This window comes from Brachycentrus maculatus, unplaced genomic scaffold, assembly GCF_059751285.1.
Source record: "Brachycentrus maculatus isolate JH-2025_06_01 unplaced genomic scaffold, ASM5975128v1 h1tg000736l, whole genome shotgun sequence".
Taxonomy (NCBI): domain Eukaryota; kingdom Metazoa; phylum Arthropoda; class Insecta; order Trichoptera; family Brachycentridae; genus Brachycentrus; species Brachycentrus maculatus.
In genome coordinates, this window is record NW_028281467.1 from 45,391 (window position 1) to 64,553 (window position 19,163).

Genomic DNA, 19,163 nt, shown 5'->3' on the forward strand with positions numbered 1-19,163 from the left:
ATTACCGCAAAGTAACTGCCGAATCCATTAACGGATCAATCAGAAAAGTCTATTTTAAGAAAAAGTTTATTTTTCCATCAGAATTCAATTTCAGAACGCGGACGACCACGCATGAGGTCGGTCGTGCCTTCGCTGGCGATTTTTTTTAATACACATTAGCATTTGACTTTTTTTTCAGCTGAGCTCACTTCTTTCAACAACGTCATATATCAAAAATCGACAATTTTCAGTTGTGCATGTTTTCGAAATGCCCAGAAAATGTTCTATATCCCAGCAACAGCGGCCTATTTTGAACTTAATATTTACTCGCTACAAGGCAGAATGTATTTTGAAGAAAAGGTTTTGTTTTATTATTTTTTTATATGTACTTAATTTTTTTCAAATGGAGAAAAAACCTTCAAGTTTTACCTTACAAGATCTGTTGCACACCAAAAAGTTCAATAAGTGGCTTGATATTTATTTTTAATACATTGTATTATATTTTTAAACTTTAAAAACGATCTCCTGAAAAAATAAGTTTTTTTTATTTATGACGTTGTTGAAAGGGGTGAGCGATATTTATTTTTTTTTAACTTCTTATCTTTCAATAACTTTAAAACTTCTTTCTTATCAAACCATATATTTATTACGAAGAAACTTATTTTTAACCTTTTTAAGTGAAATAACTAGCTATCTTTTACTGATAATCTTTTACCACCTTACCACACAATAAATAACTCCTGAGTGGACAAACCCAGAATTGTGGACATAGATTTGGACACACTCAACGTATTAGACATAAAAATCAATTAAAAATGTAATGTTGTGGAAGGGAAAAATCTTGGAAAACCTGTTTATTATAGTCGCCAATAAACAAAATAATGAAAGCTTTTTCTACCATCTCCGGATTTTCCTTTCGGGAAAACAGTTACCGTTGTCGGCTTAGCCGGTGTTATTTTCACGATAAAGTAAAGAAAAATATTATCATTAGAAAACACGAAATCCATTCCATGAAAATCGCATCCGCATTCAAACGAATTTTTCCATTTCACGACCGTGGGTCGCACCCTTGTATCACTCGCTTAGTATAGAGATTCTGTAATTTCTTATTTTTCCTGGCTCCATTGAAACTTATCGTCTTTGTAAACTGTTGGGATCAGTTCTCTTCGTCTTCAGGTTGTAGGTCCTTCTATCATGGACAACGTCACCTAGTCCATACCTTTGAATCGTGTTATCTTTCTGCACCACCCATGAATTCTTTGGTCTTCCTCTAAATGTCTTTCGAGGAAGATCCATGGCGATCGCCTGGTTCACAATATGTTCAGGTCTCTCAAGTTTTTTGCATTATTTGCAAGTATTTAATTTTTTTTTGACATCTCATCAAAGATGAAGAAGAATATGGAAGTCTGGGGATTTACGGGGCTGACGACCGTCATAGGCTGGTTTGAGTGATCACTTTACACACGTGTAACATTCACCAATTCTACCCATTATTGACAACCACACTTCTCAAATTCTTGGAAGTTCTATATATGTGAACCAATTTAGAAACCTTGTTCTTGAATCACTAGAACTTCACTAGAGACATCTATTGGTGAGTTGTAAATAAGCTTTTTCCTAAGCAGAAACTCTTATATCAGTATGTGAGGTCTGAATCCTGGATTAAAATCACACACATGAGAAATGCCAGAAAATAGCATTTTCATTTTTATTATTAAGCTTATAATTTGACCAGATAATTTATTCACAACATTTTGAGTATGTCCAAATACTTGTTCACAAAATATGGATTATCGTAAATGCCCAGACTTCCATATTCTTCTTCATCTTTGATGAGATGTCAAAAAATAATATGAAAATAACTCCTGTAATTGGAGATAATCCTGATTTTGTGAACAAGTATTTGGACACACTCAAAATGTAGTATTTAAAATATTCGATCTTGCCAAGTTTTTCTCGATCTTCCTCTGCTTTAATCACCAACAACATTCCCCTCGTAAATTAGTTTAGCTGTTCTTTCTTCCCTCATGATAATTCTGTCTACCTGTCATAATAATGCTTTATAATGTGATCCAGTTCATTATACACTAAGGTAATAAATAGTCAAAGACGTAAGATATTGGGAAATTCGTCAAAATATGTCTTACTCCAGCGGTGATCTAAAGTAGACGTAAAAAAATATTTATGTACCTACTTCATAAGCTCGTTTGAATTTTAAAGTTTTCAATTTTTTTATGTCTGTAGGAAGGTTAGTGAAATACTTTGTTCCCAAATATTTAAAGTTCTGTTGGAATAATTTGGTAAAGCATTTTGGTATTGTAAAGTCATGTCTCAAAGGTTAACTTTTAACTAACTAACTAACTAACCATCACACCGCTTCCCCGCAGGGGTAGGCAGAGAGAATCGAACGCCACACCACTCTGTCCTTGCAAACATTCTTTAACTTTTAACTTTTATATAGATATAGGTCATTGTCACCCTTAAATAGCTGGAGAATTGCAGTTTTTTTTTTAAATAGTTTCTACTTTTGGGACTTTGAATAATGAAAACATTGATTTACTAAACAGTAACATACTTCATTAGCTCGTTTGAAATTCATATCGTTTACACAACTGTCAAAATGTTCAAGCTAATTTGAAAAGAGATTTTTACCATGATAACACGAGGTGATTTACTTACAACAAGATAAAAAGAAATCTAAATATGTATCTCAATACAAGTCAGGTACAGTTTTGTTTGATTCGATTTGTTTACCAATGTTGTAATCAGTCGCAAAGTCACGACCTCAATTTTCAGAAGCATTTTTAACCTTCGTTATATTTTGAGTGCATCTAAATATTTACATTATTTTTGACATCTCAACATAGATAAAGAAGAATATGGAAGTCTGGGCATTTACAGGGCTTACGACCGTCTTAGGCTTGGTGAATTGGTCTTATTGAACTAATACACATATCGCTCACTTCTTTCAAGAACGTCATAAATCAAAACACTTGATTTTTCAGGAGATCGTTTTTAAAGTTTAAAAATATAATAGAATGGATTAAAAATAAATATCAAGCCACTTATTGAACTTCTTATTGTGCAACAGATCTTTTTAAGTAAAACCTGAATGTTTTTTCTTCATTTGAAAAATATTTAGTATATTTAAAAATTAATTAAACAATACCTTTTCTTCAAAATGCAAAAACATCACTTTCTATCCTGTAGTGGGTAAATATTAATTAAGTTAAAAATATGCATCTTTTGCTAGGATTTAGTACATTTTCTAGGCATTCCGAAAACATGCACAACTAAAAATTTTCGATTTTTTTATATATGACGTTGTTGAAAGGAGTGAGCGATATGTAGAATTTGAGTCCTGTGGTTGTCAATCGTGGGTAGAATTTGGTGAATGTTACAGGTGTGTAAAGTGATCACTCAACCAAGGCTAAGACTGTCGTAAGCTATGTGAATACCCAGACTTTTATTTAATTCTTCACGTTTAATGAGATGTCAAAAGCGTAAAGTACATTTTTACAAACAAGGAATTATGTATTAGCCTGAAATATTGCAATTATTATAGCTTTATAGTTAGGAAGTGACATATTCTAGATATCGATATGGTCCGCGAAATCATTGCCGAGGTTTTGCATTCGGTGTATGAGAGAGTAGATGACAAAAATTGGACTTCATGACTCCCCAGTATGCAGATTTTGTATGGAGGATAACGAAACGCCAATCCACATTCTTTACAGTTGTGACGCACTCGCTCACAAACGAAGTCACATCCTCGGAGGACCTCTACTGGACTCCGAGAGGGTGAAGCTCCTACCACCAACACAGGTCGTGAGTTACATGACTCATGTTGGTCTTGGCAGTGAGCTGTAAAACACAGGGAAGTCATAATAGACCTGACATAGTCGCGCTGACATAACGCTCACTCCTTTCAAGAACGTCATAAATCAAAAAACTTGATTTTTCAGGAGAACGTTTTTAAAGTTTAAAAATATAATATAATGTATTAAAAATAAATATCAAGCTACTTATTGAACTTTACTGTGCAACAGATCTTTTTAGGTAAAACCTGAATGCTTTTTCTCCATTTGAAAAATATTTAGTATATTTAAAAAAATAATTAAACAATACCTTTTCTTCAAAATGCAAAAACAAGACATTCTGCCCTGTAGCGGGTAAATATTAAGTTAAAAATATGCCGCTTTTGCTGGGATATAGTACATTTTATGGGCATTCCAAAAACATGCACAACTGAAAATTGACGATTTTTGATTTATGACGTTCTTGAAAGGAGTGAGCGATAAGAGATGCAAGATCCCTTGACCCCCAAGGAAAAAAATGGGAGAGTATTTAATCCAGACACTGTCCGGCTGTTAATACAGTAAAATATATGACGGTTTCTCGTGTTTCTGTTTGGGGCGAAAACATTTATCATTTGTAATAACAAGGGACAGTCTAAAATATTATTTTAAATTTTGTATACATTTATTTGTTTTTTTGTTTGTTGCAGAATATCACAATGCCTCACCAATGGATGGAAGGGAACCTTCCAGTGGCTTCGAAGTGCGCCATCTGTGATAAAACCTGCGGATCAGTACTAAGGTAGGGTTTTTTTAGATCTGTGTTGCATTTTCAACATTTTGAGTGTGTCCAAATACTTGTTCACATAATCTTTATTATCTCCAATCACAGGAATTATTCTCAAATTATTTTTTGACATCTCATCAAAGATGAAGAAGAATATGGAAGTCTGGGTATTTACGGGGCTGACGACCGTCGTAGGCTGGTTTAAGTGATCGCTTTACACACGTGTAACATTCACCAATTCTACCCATTATTGACAACCACACTACCACGGAACAGTGCAAAGACATTAACAGAGGTCAATCATCGTATTACCACTTAACCATTTTCGACACTCTATTTCGGATCCCTTTCACAAGTAACGACTCATATGTGTACGTATATACACATACACATATACACATATATTATTTATTGATTCGGCATTTACTTTGTGGAATGACATGATTATTTTATTAAAATTAAACACTTGAATATACCACTTTAATGAGTTTTATTTTTATTTACGACTAGTTTCGAAAACATCTGTCGTTTTCGAAACTAGTCGTTAGTAAAAATAAAACTCATTAAAGTGGTATATTCAAGTGTTTAATTTTAATAAAATACACATATATACACACATACACATATATTTTTTTTCTTGATACACGGCTATCATAATCCTAACAAACGATGGACATAAAAAATAAAGAACAACCCTAACTCACAACCTGGCACAAAGTCCTAACGGCGATACTGAAAAACAACAATAACACAACGCAGTACTTTACACAAAGATACACCCTTACGATGCAGCACTTTAGATCAAACATCATCATTTAGAAATGTCTCTGTCCAGGTTGCAGGACTGGCGCTGCCTGTGGTGCCGGGCCGCCGTGCACGCCACGTGCCGGCCGGGCTGGCGCGCGCCGTGCCCGCTGCCGCCGTGGCGCGTGTCGCTCGTGCCGCCCACCGCGCTGCACGCGTCCGCGGACGACGCGTGGCGGCCGCAGCGCCCGCCGCACGCTAGCCCGCTGCTGGTCTTCGTCAACTCCAAGAGTGGTGAGGACTGGAAGTCGACTGTGGTACAGATTCATGTCTCAACATGGCTGGAGCTGGCGACTCAACATGAGGGGTTCTGGGCATTTACAAGGCTTACAACCATAGGCCGATATCAAAGGGTTGTTTACAGGTTTCTCATTTCAAATTGGACGTTATATTGAATCACACCAAGAGTGGTGAGGGCTGAGCACCAACTACAAGTACAAATTTATGTCTCAACATAGCTAGAGCTAACAAGTCAACATGTGGGAGTCTGGGCATTTACAGGGCTTACCACCATAGGCTGATATCATAGGATTTTTTCCAGATGGGAATTATTATTTACCTTGCTTATTACATATATAGAAGGTTTATAGATCTTGAATCCAGTAATGTTTGATCAACGCCCCCTTGAATCCAATAATTTGTGATCAACGCCTCCATGAGCCCAGTAATACGTGATCGATACCCACTCGAATCCGGTAGTTTGTGTTGTTCTTAACGCCCCTTGAATCCGGTAATCAATCAACGCTCTCTTAAATCTAGATTGTGTGAACGACGTGCTCTTGAATCCGGTAGTTTGTGATTAATGCCCCCTTTAATCCGGTAATGCGTGATCAATGCCACCTTGAATCAGGTAATTAGTAATTAACGCCCCTTTGAATCCGGTAATTAGTAATTGAAGTCCCTTTGAATCCGGTAATTAGTGATTAACATCCCTTTGAATCCGGTAATTAGTAATTAACGCCCCTTTGAATCCGGTAATTTGTGACAACTCCCCGCGGAGCTATCTAGTTTACATTCAACATTTCCTCCTTCGCAGGTGACAATCAGGGCGTGAAGTTCCTGCGGCGCTTCAAGCAGCTGCTGAACCCGGCGCAGGTGTTCGACCTGACGGCGGGCGGCGGGCCGGCGCCGGGCCTCAAGCTGTTCCGGCACATGGACCCCTTCCGGGTGCTGGTCTGCAGCGGCGACGGCTCCGTGGGATGGGTGCTGGCCGAGATAGACAACCTCAACATGCATGTTAGTACAATCTCAACATGAATGTTAGTACAATCCCTGTGACCAGATTTCATATAGGTACAGAGAAAGAACTCTAGGCCAAGAGCCTTAGTGTAAATATATATATGTATATTATAATTTATTTTTTTTTTTACAAGATATAACGAAAATGAGAATAAAACATATTTATTAAATTAGAGTTAGGCAATACAAAAAATAATCAGAAAACTTCTCAGTTCTTCTGTTACTCTTCTCTTTCTTGGCCCAACGTCTTTACTAGGTACTTGACGCCATTATATGGGTCTTGAAATTGTCACGATAGTGAAATACTTCCATGTATGGGATATAATACGAACTACGCACGGTGGAATGTTCTTTTGGTGGTTTATGAAATGAAGACCGAGTAAATAGGGAAGGGAGGGGGGGTTAAGGAACAAGATTTTTTAGTAAAAGGAAACATTGATAACAACGGTGACGTATTATGAAACAGTATATTATTAATTCACGTTTTATCTGAATTTAAAAAAAAACTAACTAACCATCACGCCGCTTCCCCGCAGGGGTAGGCAGAGAGAATAGAGCGCCACTCTGTCCTTGCAAACATTCTTCGCCTCTTCCACGTTCATGCATCTCCTCATACATACCCACCGATTGTTACGACTCCTAACCTGACCACTTTCAAGTATCAAAATTAGAAAATTAAAAAAAAAAATTTAAGTGAATTTAAATTTTTATGTATTTCTAATTTTTCTAAATTATTCATGTCTTGGCCTTTATTTGTAACAGAGGGTAATAATTGAAGTGTATGAGAGTCAAATGAGTGGTTAGGTTCCATGATATGATTTGCAAATTCCAAAAAATAATTACTTGTTAGTCCACGGCGATGTTCTCTTATTCTAATTTTTAGACTTCTCGCCGTTTGGCCAGTATATTTTTTATGGATATTGATTTTAGTGATATTGTTCAGCATAGCGGTAGCTCTTCCTACAGGCATAACCATCGGCAGGTTGGTCCTGTGTATAGGAATGTGAAACAATCTATGCCGACGCTGTCCTAAGACAGTTACCTAAGTAACTATCGGGAACATGCAGACGAATGCTCCGGACAATTTCAGTATTATCGATCATACCGCGCAACAATCGATAAAAATGCCTGATCAAATACACATTTGTGTTCAACAGAAGCAGTGTCAGGTGGCTGTATTGCCTCTGGGCACTGGGAACGACTTGGCCAGGGTGCTGGGATGGGGAGCAGCTTGCGACGACGACGCTCATCTCCCCTTGCTCTTAGAGAGATACGAGCAAGCCTCAGCCAAGATGCTGGACAGGTATTATACCCTTTTGAATATTAATTTCATACTAGCTCGCCTTGATATATTGCCTAAACTTTTATATTTTTAATAAGTATATTTTTAAGAATTTTTAGCAGGATTCTCAAGTACATAAGTATTTTAAACAATAAAACTCACAATTGGCATTCCGATAAGGTATTTGATATGAAATCTTATAAAATTGGATCTGGCAGATTTTGAAAGTAGGCGACACAATTCGCTCACTCCTTTGAAGAACGTCATAAATCAAAAAACTTGATTTTTCAGGAGAACGTTTTTAAAGTTTAAAAATATAATACAATGTTTTAAAAATAAATATCAAGCCACTTATTGAAATTTTTACTGTGCAACATATCTTTTTAGGTAAAACCTGAAGGTTTTTTCTCCATTTGAAAAATATTTAGTATATTTAAAAAAATAATTAAACAATACCTTTTCTTCAAAATGCAAAAAAATACACTTTCTGTCCTGTAGCGGGTAAATATTAAGTTAAAAATACGCCGCTTTTGCTGGGATATAGTGCATTTTCCGGACACTCCGAAAACACGCACAACTGAAAATGTACGATTTTTGATTTATGACGTCCTTGAAAGGAGTGAGCGAATTATACTTTTGCAGTTATTTTTAACGAGGCAAGATTATTTTTGGGTCAAATAAAGCGTTATTAAAATGTACTAAGATATTTATTTCAAGTTATCCTTTGGGGTTACTGAAGGAGGTCCGTTATTATCTTTTTAGGGGAGGTTAATATTCAGACTTGAAAATTTAAAGTTTGTGTTCTCTTGTCTAGGGAATTAAATCTGTGTAATATTTTAAGAATGTATTTATAATAAAAAAGGTTTGAATATCAGGCAGGTTCGTGTTATCAAAATATCATCGAAAAACGTGTTTCGATTTGATTTTTTTAACCCTCCCTTCCCGGTGTTGTGTACCTTGTACACATTACTTCTAGTAACCACCAATATCTCTATAAATATATTAAATACAAGGCTAAGATTTTAGGTATTCCTCCATAGCATATTTATGATTTTTTTTATCATTAACATAAATTGTATACGTTTATTCAAATCACAATTTCAAACATATTTAAAACAATTTATTTGCAGAGACCCACCAAGCCACCTTGTGTATCTTGTCGGTGGAGTTCTTTTTGAATACATTTTTTATTGTTTTTAACGATTTCAACCATAATATTATAATATACACACAAAAAAAGAGAGAAAAATTAAGAATATAAACATTTTACAATTTTCATAAAATTAACTCTTGATCATTCACCCATTCCTTTATTTTGTCTTTGTTCTATATTTTGTTTTGACCTCTAACATCCGTCGGCAACAAATTAAAAATGTTCAGAACGATATATTGCAGTGTTCGACTCCCATATTTACTGTTAATTCTTGGGACTATCAAACCTTCGTTGTGTGTAAATCGTGTATCATGGTTGTGTACTAAAGGATTTCGATATTTTTGTCTAGTTTGTTGTTCAACGATGATACTCATCCACAATATTCCACGTACCGGCAGTAATTTTAAATGTTTACATGTCAAGATTGGATTGTCCCTTTGATTATATTTATGACTGGGTTGATTAAAAAAAAATATATTAATAATAATCAGAATTTATCGGGTACATCGGAGGTATTTTGTGAATATCGGAAACAAATTCGCGGATAAACAGCGCGTGAAGAATGTGCGGGAACCGCGATAGTACAAATAGCATCACACTCCTGCATAATTGTACTGTGCAAGTGTGAGGAGCTCAAAGCTTAATGTTCTTTGGCTAGCGGTTAGTGGGGTAGCGGCAGTCGGCAGTCGCTTTTGGGCTTTCGACAAGAGTGGACCTATGCTTTTTCCGTGAGCGTTGCCAGATGGTTTTTTAATGTTTTCAGCAAATAAATCTAAATTATTTTAATTTTTGACTTCATTTATAGTTAATTAAAGGGATTATCTATAAATATCTGTATTTTTCCGATTTAAAATCTATTTATTTATTATTGTATAGTGACTACCCAACACCGGGGCGCGCGTTTTTATTTTAGCATCGGTAGGAAAAGGTTAAATGAAAGGTAACACGTAAAATAAAAGTGGGCAACATGAGTTGTAATAAATGAACCAAAATACAATATATTCTGACTGGGGAATTGTCCTTTATTTTACAATCGAGAGGAAAATTTTATTACAGTTTCCATTTCCGAACCATTGTAGATAATGTAAGGAGGTACATCTAACACGTTTCTGTTCTATCCTACATACAATCCTGAATGTTTACGGGTATGTTTGCATGTATGAGGGTAGTAAAGTCCCAAAAATATAACACTTTTCCTTATTAAATTAACTTTTTATTATTAATAATGTTTACAACATTTTGAGTGTGTCCAAATACTTGTTCACAAAATCTGGATTATCTCCAATTACAGGAGTTATTTTCATATTATTTTTTGACATCTCATCAAAGATGAAGAAGAATATGGAAGTCTGGGCATTTACGGGGCATTTACATTTATATTTATGTAAAGAATCATCTCACCAATAGATGTCTCTAGTGAAGTTCTAGTGATTCAAGAACAAGGTTTCTAAATTGGTTCATATATAAAGAACTTCCAAGAATTTGAGTAGTGTGGTTGTCAATAATGGGTATAATTGGTGAATGTTACACGTGTGTAAAGTGATCACTTAAACCAGCCTATGACGGTCGTCAGCCCCGTAAATGCCCAGACTTCCATATTCTTTTTCATCTTTGATGAGATGTCAAAAAATAATTAATAATGTTAAATTAATGGACATGTGGAGTGAATGGATAACAAGAGAATGACAGCATTTTGAGTGTGTCCAAATACTTGTTCACAAATCTGGATTATCTCAAATTACAGGAGTTATTTTTCATAAAAGAGTTTCTGCTCAATAAAAAGCTTCTTTTCATCTCACCAATAGGTCTCTAGTGAAGTTCTAGTGATTCAAGAACAATTTTTCAATATTCGTTCATATATTATATATAGAAGGCAAAGTGATCACCCCTGCGCTTCTTGTACCAAGAATTTTAGATTTATCAAGAAGTTTACATAATATTCCAAGGTAATATTATATGAATATTAGAGTTTAAAATCAGTCATATTTATTTTCACCCCACTCCTGGGAATCGAGCCCGGGACCTCCAAACACGTTAACCATTGCACCACAGAGGCGGACAAAAAGCAACAACAAAACTTAATGTCACTGTGCTTTAGGTGGAGTATCATGGCGTTCGAACGACCTCTGCCTACTACCACTGGACCGGAAACCAAGGAAGGAGGCGGAAGACAGCTGGTGATAGAGGAAACCATCTACGCACACTTGGACTCCATCAACTTGGTGAGTTTTCCTTCTTACATATCGCTCACTCCTTTCAACAACGTCATATATATAAAAAATCGTCAATTTTCAGTTGTGCATGTTTTCGGAATGGCCTGAAAATATACTATATCCCAGCAAAAGCGGCATATTTTAAATTTAATATTTACCCTCTACAGGGCAGAAAGTGTTGTTTTTGCATTTTGAAGAAAAGATATTGTTTGATTATTTTTTCAAATATACTCAATATTTTTCAAATGGAGAAAATACATTCAGGTTTTCTTAGAAACTTTTTAAATGTAAGTTTTACTTGGTAAACTCACTCTTTTCAACGACGTCATATATCAAAAATCGTCGATTTTAAGTTGTTAAGTTTTCGGAATGCCCAGAAAATGTACTATATCCCAGCAAAAGCGGCATATTTTTAACTTAATATTTACCCGCTACAGGGCAAGAAAATGTTATTTTTGCATTTTGAAGAAAAGGTATTGTTTAATTATTTTTTTAAATATACTGAGTATTTTTCAAATGGAGAAAAAACATTCAGGTTTTACCTCAAAACATCTGTTGCACAGTAAAAAGTTCAATAAGTGGCTTGATATTTATTTTTAATTCATTTTATTATATTATCAAACTTCTGAAAAATCAAGTTTTTTGATATATGACGTTGTTGAAAGGAGTGAGCGATATGAGATACCATATTCTTCTTCTCCTTCTAGCCTTATCTTCAAAAGAGCATTTTGACTGCATTCAGTCTTCTTTCATCCTTCTTTTTCCAACTCCATGCTTCGCTTCCATACATAAGAGTTGAAACCAGGACTCCGTCGCGTACTGCCAGTTTAGCAATTCAACTAATTAAAACTGTTTATTTTATTGAAAATAATTTAACATTGAAACTATTTGTAAGTCCAGATTAATAAAAATGGTTGATTGATATTGAATGTACTTGTCTTTCCTTGTCAATATGATTTCATTCGATTATCCGTTTTTTTCTTATCCGGAATACATTCATCACCAATTAGTTAGGATAATCGAGGTTCTTTTGTATTTGTTTAAAGTTACAACGTTTTGAGTGTGTCCAAATACTTGTTCACAAAATCTGGATTATCTCCAATTACAGGAGTTATTTTCATATTATTTTTTGACATCAAAATTATGTCAAAAAATAATATGAAAATAACTCCTGTAATTGGAGATAATCCAGATTTTGTGAACAAGTATTTGGACACACTCAAAATGTTGTAAACAATATTTCAAATTTACATAGATGGAAGCAACTGTAGCTTCCATCTATGTAAATTTAAAAATTCTTAAAACTGATTTAATTTGTACCAGAAGATGAAAACATCTGTCGTTTTTTAAACTAGTCGTAAATAAAAATAAAACTCGATAAGGTGGTATATTCAAGTGTTCAATTTTAATAAAATAATCATGTCATTCCACAAAGTTAATGCCGAATCAATAAATAATATATGTGTATATGTGTATGTGTATAAACGTACACATATGTGTCGTTACTTGTGAAAGGGATCCAAAAGTGTCGATAATGGTTAAGTGGTAATACGATGATTGACCTCTGTTAATGTCTTTGCACTGTTCTGTCGTAGTGTGGTTGTCAATAATGGGTAGAATTGGTGAATGTTACACGTGTGTGAAGTGATCACTTAAACCAGCCTATGACGGTCGTCAGCCCCGTAAATGCCCAGACTTCCATATTCTTCTTCATCTTTGATGAGATATAAATATATAAAAATAATATGTTCAAAGTTCATTATCAGGGGTAAGGTAAATGGAATAAATAAATGCATGATAAACTGAAGAAGAAGAAGAGACGTTGGCAGAAGATAGCACTGGCATTGAAGAAGTAAAGATTTTTTTTTTTGTTTTTTTTTTGTTTCTTCTAACTAAATAAAAATGTTTTATTTGAATCTGTGTTGGGAACAGGAGGGATAATCTAGTGTGGACCAATCAGTAACTTGTCAGCATTTGCTCATTGCTGGGAGGAAACCACGTAAAACTCTACAGGAGAAGCCGGACTGTTGACAGTCATCAACAGACTTTCCGTTCCACTAGAAGAGGGTTCGGCATTTTGTGTCCTAGCTTGGCTTATGGTACCAATGTCCTTTACTAGTTTTATCTTGTATGATACCACCTCTCGTGACAGTTCTTAATGAACTATGGCGGATCCGACATCGGATAAGTCCTCACCCAGGCTTCTACAACACGCCTCCAGCTGTTGTCTTTGAAACCTGACAAGGGGGCAAAGCATTAACAGGTGAAGGACATCTTGAGGTGTCTCATCATCACACGTACAGCTTTCGACCTCAGGGTGCTTGAAATAATGCAGGTAGCTCATGAACCCAAGTTTGTCAAGTTGCCTGAACTATGAAAGTTCTAAATGTGTCGCCTACTTTCAAAATCCGCCAGATCCATGTAAGTTGATTTTACTAAAATGAAAAATTCTCCGGGTAACATATATGTTTCAAAGATTTGTGTATCTTTAGATAAAATCCGTTTTGTCTGCCTCCGTAGCGTAATGGTCAGCACGCTCGGCTACCGTTCTGGAGGTCCCGGGTTCGATTCGTAGGGGGGTTCAAATAAATATAAGTGATTTCTTCACTGTAATATTTATTCAATATTACCCTAGACTGGTACCTCCTAAAGCGGAGGGCTGATCACCCTTCCTTCATGTGTATACGATCAAAATAACACTGCGGTATATCACGCAGTGCCCTATGCACCATTTGGGTACGGAAAGGGTTTTATTATTATTTATTAGATAAAATATTATGAAATAGAGAATGCTCCCTTTTTTAGAAAACCATTCAGTATTTTAAAAAAAACACGAGACACAAACCGATAATGACATCATCTTCATTTTTGACCTATCCCCGCTCTCTGATTGGCCGATATGGGTCAAAAGGAAAAAGTTCCATGAATATAACGGAATTTGAAATACAATGCTGTTCCTAAGTATTTTTAGAAGGTTTTTCAAATACATAATCATTTTAAACAATAAAACCCACAGTTGGCATTCCGATAGAGTATATATTTTAAAATCTTATTAAATAGGATCTGGCGAATTTTCAAAGCAGGTGACACAAATATCCGTAGATTACTGGAGCGATAATACTTATTATGACTTATTTGGTTTCCAGAGCATCGAAGCTGGACAACCGTGTACACAAGCAACAGAGTCTCTGAGGACAGCCGTGAGGGAGTTGGCAGCAAACACTGGAGGGGAGAGGGGAAGAGAAGCGAGAGCTAAGCTGGCAGCCCTGTTGGACGCTGTCAGAGAAATGCAGCCGAACAAGGCACAGAGAGACAAAACGGAGAAGGTTGGTCATACATAATGATCCTAACAAATATAGGTAGACTGAAGCAGATCACAATACTGCATAAATGTGAAGCCCAGTTCAAATTTTTTTTTGTTTTTTTTTTTAAATCCTACAAAAATATCTACTACACGCTTAATTTTCTACCTTCTTATTAATTGATTCAGTTGTCACACACTAGATTATCCCTCCTGTTCCCAACACAGATGCAAATAAAAACATATTTAATTAGCTAGAAGAAACAAAAATCCACTAAATGATCTATAAAATTTGTACACAATAAGCAAGGTAAATAATAAATGCAATTCCTATCTAAAAAAAATAAAAAATTCAGTTGTCACATTGTGGTAAATCCACTATTACTACTACTACTACCTACCATCATCCCGTTTCCCCACAGGGGTAGGCAGAGTGGATGGAAATCCACACTCTTCTGTCCTAACATACGCTCCTCGCTTCGTTCACATCCATACATCTAGTCATACATGCCCTCCGATTACGCAGACTTTTGACACTACCTGATTTTAGGTTCAGATTGATCTGATCGTGCCAAGTCTTTTTCGGCCGTCCTCGTTCTGTTCTCCCACTCACATTTACCAAATATATTTTCTTAGTCATTCTCTCGTTATCCATTCACTCTTCGTGTCCATAGCATCTGAACAAACTCTTCTTAATCATTTCAATTATCTTTTGTTCAGCCTTACATTCCTTTCTTATATCTTTGTTTTTAATTCTGTTATACAATGATTTTCCACACATTCGTCTGAGGAAAGGAGGATCTATCCAGTTTTAATTTTAGTTTTACTTGGTAAATACCACTATTTCTTGAAATTTAGTATGACACGTGTTTTGGTGCATTCCACATAATTTTCAAATATCGTATGTGAAGCTAAGTCAAATAGGTTTTAAGAAATCGTTATATTTCATTCATTAATTTAAACCCTTATTTGCACCCTAATGGTGCATAGGGCACTGCATTATATAAAAGCAGTGTTATCTTGATCGTTAACACACGAAGGAAAGGTATTCAGCCCTCCGCTTCAAGTACCAGTCCGGGGTCGAGCCGGGCCGGTAGCTGAGCGTGCTGACCATTACACTACGGATGCGGAGTTTACCAATTAAAACTTACATCTAAAAAGTTTCTATTATTGAGGACTATCAAGCTAGGGTCTGCTGTATTAGTATGGACAAATACTAATAAAAACGTCAAAATTTGCAGGAGGAGGTCAACCAAAAAGCCCGGAGTAAAGGAACTGAGGTGAAGAGACGAGGAGACAGCCTCCGCAGAGCCGTTGCGGCTGCTTTACACCCTGCTGATTCCCTCAAGGTATCAATTGGTCGTACAGTATTCTTCTTCCTGGCTACATCCCAACTTATCGTCTTTGTTGACTGTTGGGGTCAGCTCTCCTCGTCCTCAGGTTGTAGGTCTGTCTATCATGGACAACGTCACTTAGGCCATGTCTTTAAACCACGTTTTATCTTCGCAGCATCCATGAATTTTAACCCATTCCGGTTCTATGTCAAATGTCATTCGATATCGACTTTATTCCGGTAAGTCCTATGTCGAGTGTCATTGGACATTTTTTTCTTTATCATTTTGTGTTAAAATTCAAGCAAACATATTTTTTTCATTATTTTTAAAATGTAATAATAAGAGACAAGATTGTATACATTCAAAATAAAAATAAAATTTTAACGCAAGTGTAGTTTTATTTTTAAAAAACTTGGATGTATTGTTTAACCCTGTAATGCTGTAAATCTATTGTGGACCTGGTGGAATTTTTTTTAAAAAGAATTATGGACCGGAAAGGGTTAACGTCTTCTTCAAGTTGGTCATTGAGTATTATCGGTTTAAAAATATTTTTTCAAACCTTTCTATAAAGTCATCTTTTGAAAAAATTTTGATGTATGGAAAATCTCATCTCGATTTTTTCAGATATCTACGGCAGACACTCGATGCTCATGGGAGTTACTTCCAGCGCCAAAGGAGTTTGCGGACCCCAGTAGGAGATCATCTGCAGTATCTGATGCCGGAAACCCTGCGGATGAAGGGTAATTTGAAATTATACTCACTTCATTTGAAAAGTTGTATTTATTTTGATTGGCAGTGACAGGGATATTGAAAGCTTTTAAATGTAAATTCACAGTAAAATCAGGTTACAATTTTGTTTTACATTTTCAATCAATTTTACTTAAACTTAGTTTAAAAAAATTCTTTGCAAGAGGAGGTCTGTCAGGAAGTCTAAATAGCATCTATCAGATCTTGGAATGTGGTGGGACAGCTTTCAATGTATACTCACTCACCTATTAAACTTATAAATGGGTATTTACTGTTGCAGTGTACCCCCTGTAGACCCGGACATAGCGAGGCTCTTCCCTCTGTGCAGCAATCAAAGCAGCAAATCTCCAGATCAGTTAAGCAGCAATTGCAGTTCACAGCACCTCTTAGGCCCCGCCATCAACATAGAGCTCGTGAACTCCAACTCTTGCGCCAACCTCGCTAAGCTAAAAGACTCTTCCGTCTCTGACGGGAACAGCGATATCTGTGATGTTAGTTTATTTAAGGTCCCGAGCTTCGTTGTCTCCGACGAGGCGTCGCCTGTGCAATTAGATGTTCCGTTCCCTGCGGGGGATACTTACGAATCTGACAAGATGACAATCATAGACACGGACACGCCTTACACCGAGGACCTGTCTCGCTTCAAGAGAAACGAAGATCAAGCAGCCGAAGAAAAGATTCCTTACGAATCGCCGTCCAAGAGAGTTCACAGTTCTGACGAGGACGACAAAGATCTCTCGGACATTCTGTCGGCTATTAGCAACGAAGAATTCAGCATAGCCTCCGAACCTATGGACCCGAAGCCGTTCCAAGCGTCGCAGGAGGGTGACGCCAACGAATACATCAACCACATAGATTCTCCGGAAACATCCGACACGACTTGTCCCAACTCCGAAACCATTCACGGAGAGTCCATCATGGACGACATGAGTTCTGTCTTGGGCCAAGATCTCGTCATGGCGATGGTCGGCAGGAATGGCGATATAGAAAATACTTTTACGGACGAGACTACTCTATTTACCTCAGAGACAACATCGGAACTACCGTTAGATAGCAGAAATCCAAGTCTGGAAAAGTATGACGATAGAATATTCAACTTCTTAAGAAAAGTTAGAAAATCGAGTAAAGAACTAGAGGAGAAATTCGGGTTTGAAAATAAGGTTTTCAATCTCGCAACGGGCACAGAACCAATAAAATATTGCAGTCTTGCCCAATTTGTGGAGGGCAACGACATAGCGCGAAAATCCTTCAAACGCCACCTGCGCCACAGCAAGAAAATGAGCAAAACCGATTCAAACATCAACCCGACACTGACGCTGAACGAAGAAGCCGAAACCATGGAAATCGTCAGCAAAATAGAGTCGATGAAGGGGTCGTTCAGCAATCTATCGTCATCCGTGGGGGCCGACAATGAAAGCGTGATAATGAATAAGGATGGTCTACTGAGTGCCAGATTAAAAGAAGATTTCGATATGGAATCTGCGCCATCGCAGAAGGATTTGGAAACTGAAAAGCCCTGCAAGACTTTGCTCGAACCTCCAAGAATGGATTCACTGTTTGTTGAACATGGAGATGAAGAGAGACGACTGAGCAAGAAGAGTATTTATTTGGACGTTGATATGGACGACGACGATTCTCCGAAAGGTGTTCGCATGTTCCCGAGGGTTTCTGTAGTCGTAGAGCCCCCTTCTCCGTCGAGCAGCGAAGGGAAGCGGGGGCTAGGTGGCGTGGGGCTGCTGGGCGGGACGGGGCTCGGGCTGGGCGGGGGGCTCGGACCCGCCTGGCCCCGGGAGAGGAGATGCTCCGACAACGGGCCCCGCACGTCGCTCGACGTGGATAGGTGCTCCTCCGCGACCAGACGCATCAGCTGCGGCAGCTTGTTCCAGCCGGGAGAAGCAGACAGGTAAAGCACATTATTCATATGTATTCTTTGATTTCGTCATCTCAACATACATGAAGAAGAATATGGACTTTTTTAAATTAAAGTTTTTATTAGTAAATACCACTATTTCTTATAATCTACTGTGACACGTGTCTCGATGCATTCCGCATCATTTTAAAACACCGTATGGTGTTTGAAAATGATGCGGAATGCATTGAAACACGTGTCACAGTAGATTTTAAGAAATAGTGGTATTTAGTAAGTAAAACTTTAATCAAAAATGGATATATTTTACCACAAAGTGACTGCCGAATCAATTTGTGAAAGAAAATGGACGTCTGGGTATTCATCGTGTCATATTCACCATCCTACTCATGATTGATAGCCACTCTACTAAAATTTTAAAAGTTGTATTTATCCTTCAATTGCCACGTTCTTTCACTTGCGAGTTCTCGGCGCCAACTAAGGTTGAGTTAAGTATTTCGTGAACATGTGGTCAGGTCAGGAGTCAAAGATAAAGTGAGTAATATGGAAGTCTGGGTATTCACCGTGTCACATTCAACATTCTTCTCATGATTGACAGGACCAAATTTCAGATGTATTTATCCTTAAATTGACACCTATTACATGCGAGTTCTCAGTTAC

The 19,163-nt window shown here is 36.8% G+C and overlaps 1 protein-coding gene across 1 annotated transcript in view; it reads left to right on the plus strand.

The window, feature by feature from the left end:
- The window catches only part of LOC148300369 (diacylglycerol kinase eta-like), a gene marked incomplete at its 5' end in the record, with an annotated part of 48,236 nt that overhangs the window by 20,068 nt on the left and 9,005 nt on the right, over nt 1–19,163 (plus strand). The window contains 9 exons of the mRNA XM_088274889.1: nt 4,487–4,578; nt 5,399–5,601; nt 6,404–6,603; nt 7,764–7,909; nt 11,140–11,263; nt 14,401–14,580; nt 15,797–15,904; nt 16,514–16,629; nt 16,917–18,539. Of these exons, the coding sequence (XP_088131015.1) occupies nt 4,487–4,578; nt 5,399–5,601; nt 6,404–6,603; nt 7,764–7,909; nt 11,140–11,263; nt 14,401–14,580; nt 15,797–15,904; nt 16,514–16,629; nt 16,917–18,539 (2,792 nt within the window). The remainder of the gene's footprint in view (nt 1–4,486; nt 4,579–5,398; nt 5,602–6,403; nt 6,604–7,763; nt 7,910–11,139; nt 11,264–14,400; nt 14,581–15,796; nt 15,905–16,513; nt 16,630–16,916; nt 18,540–19,163) is intronic.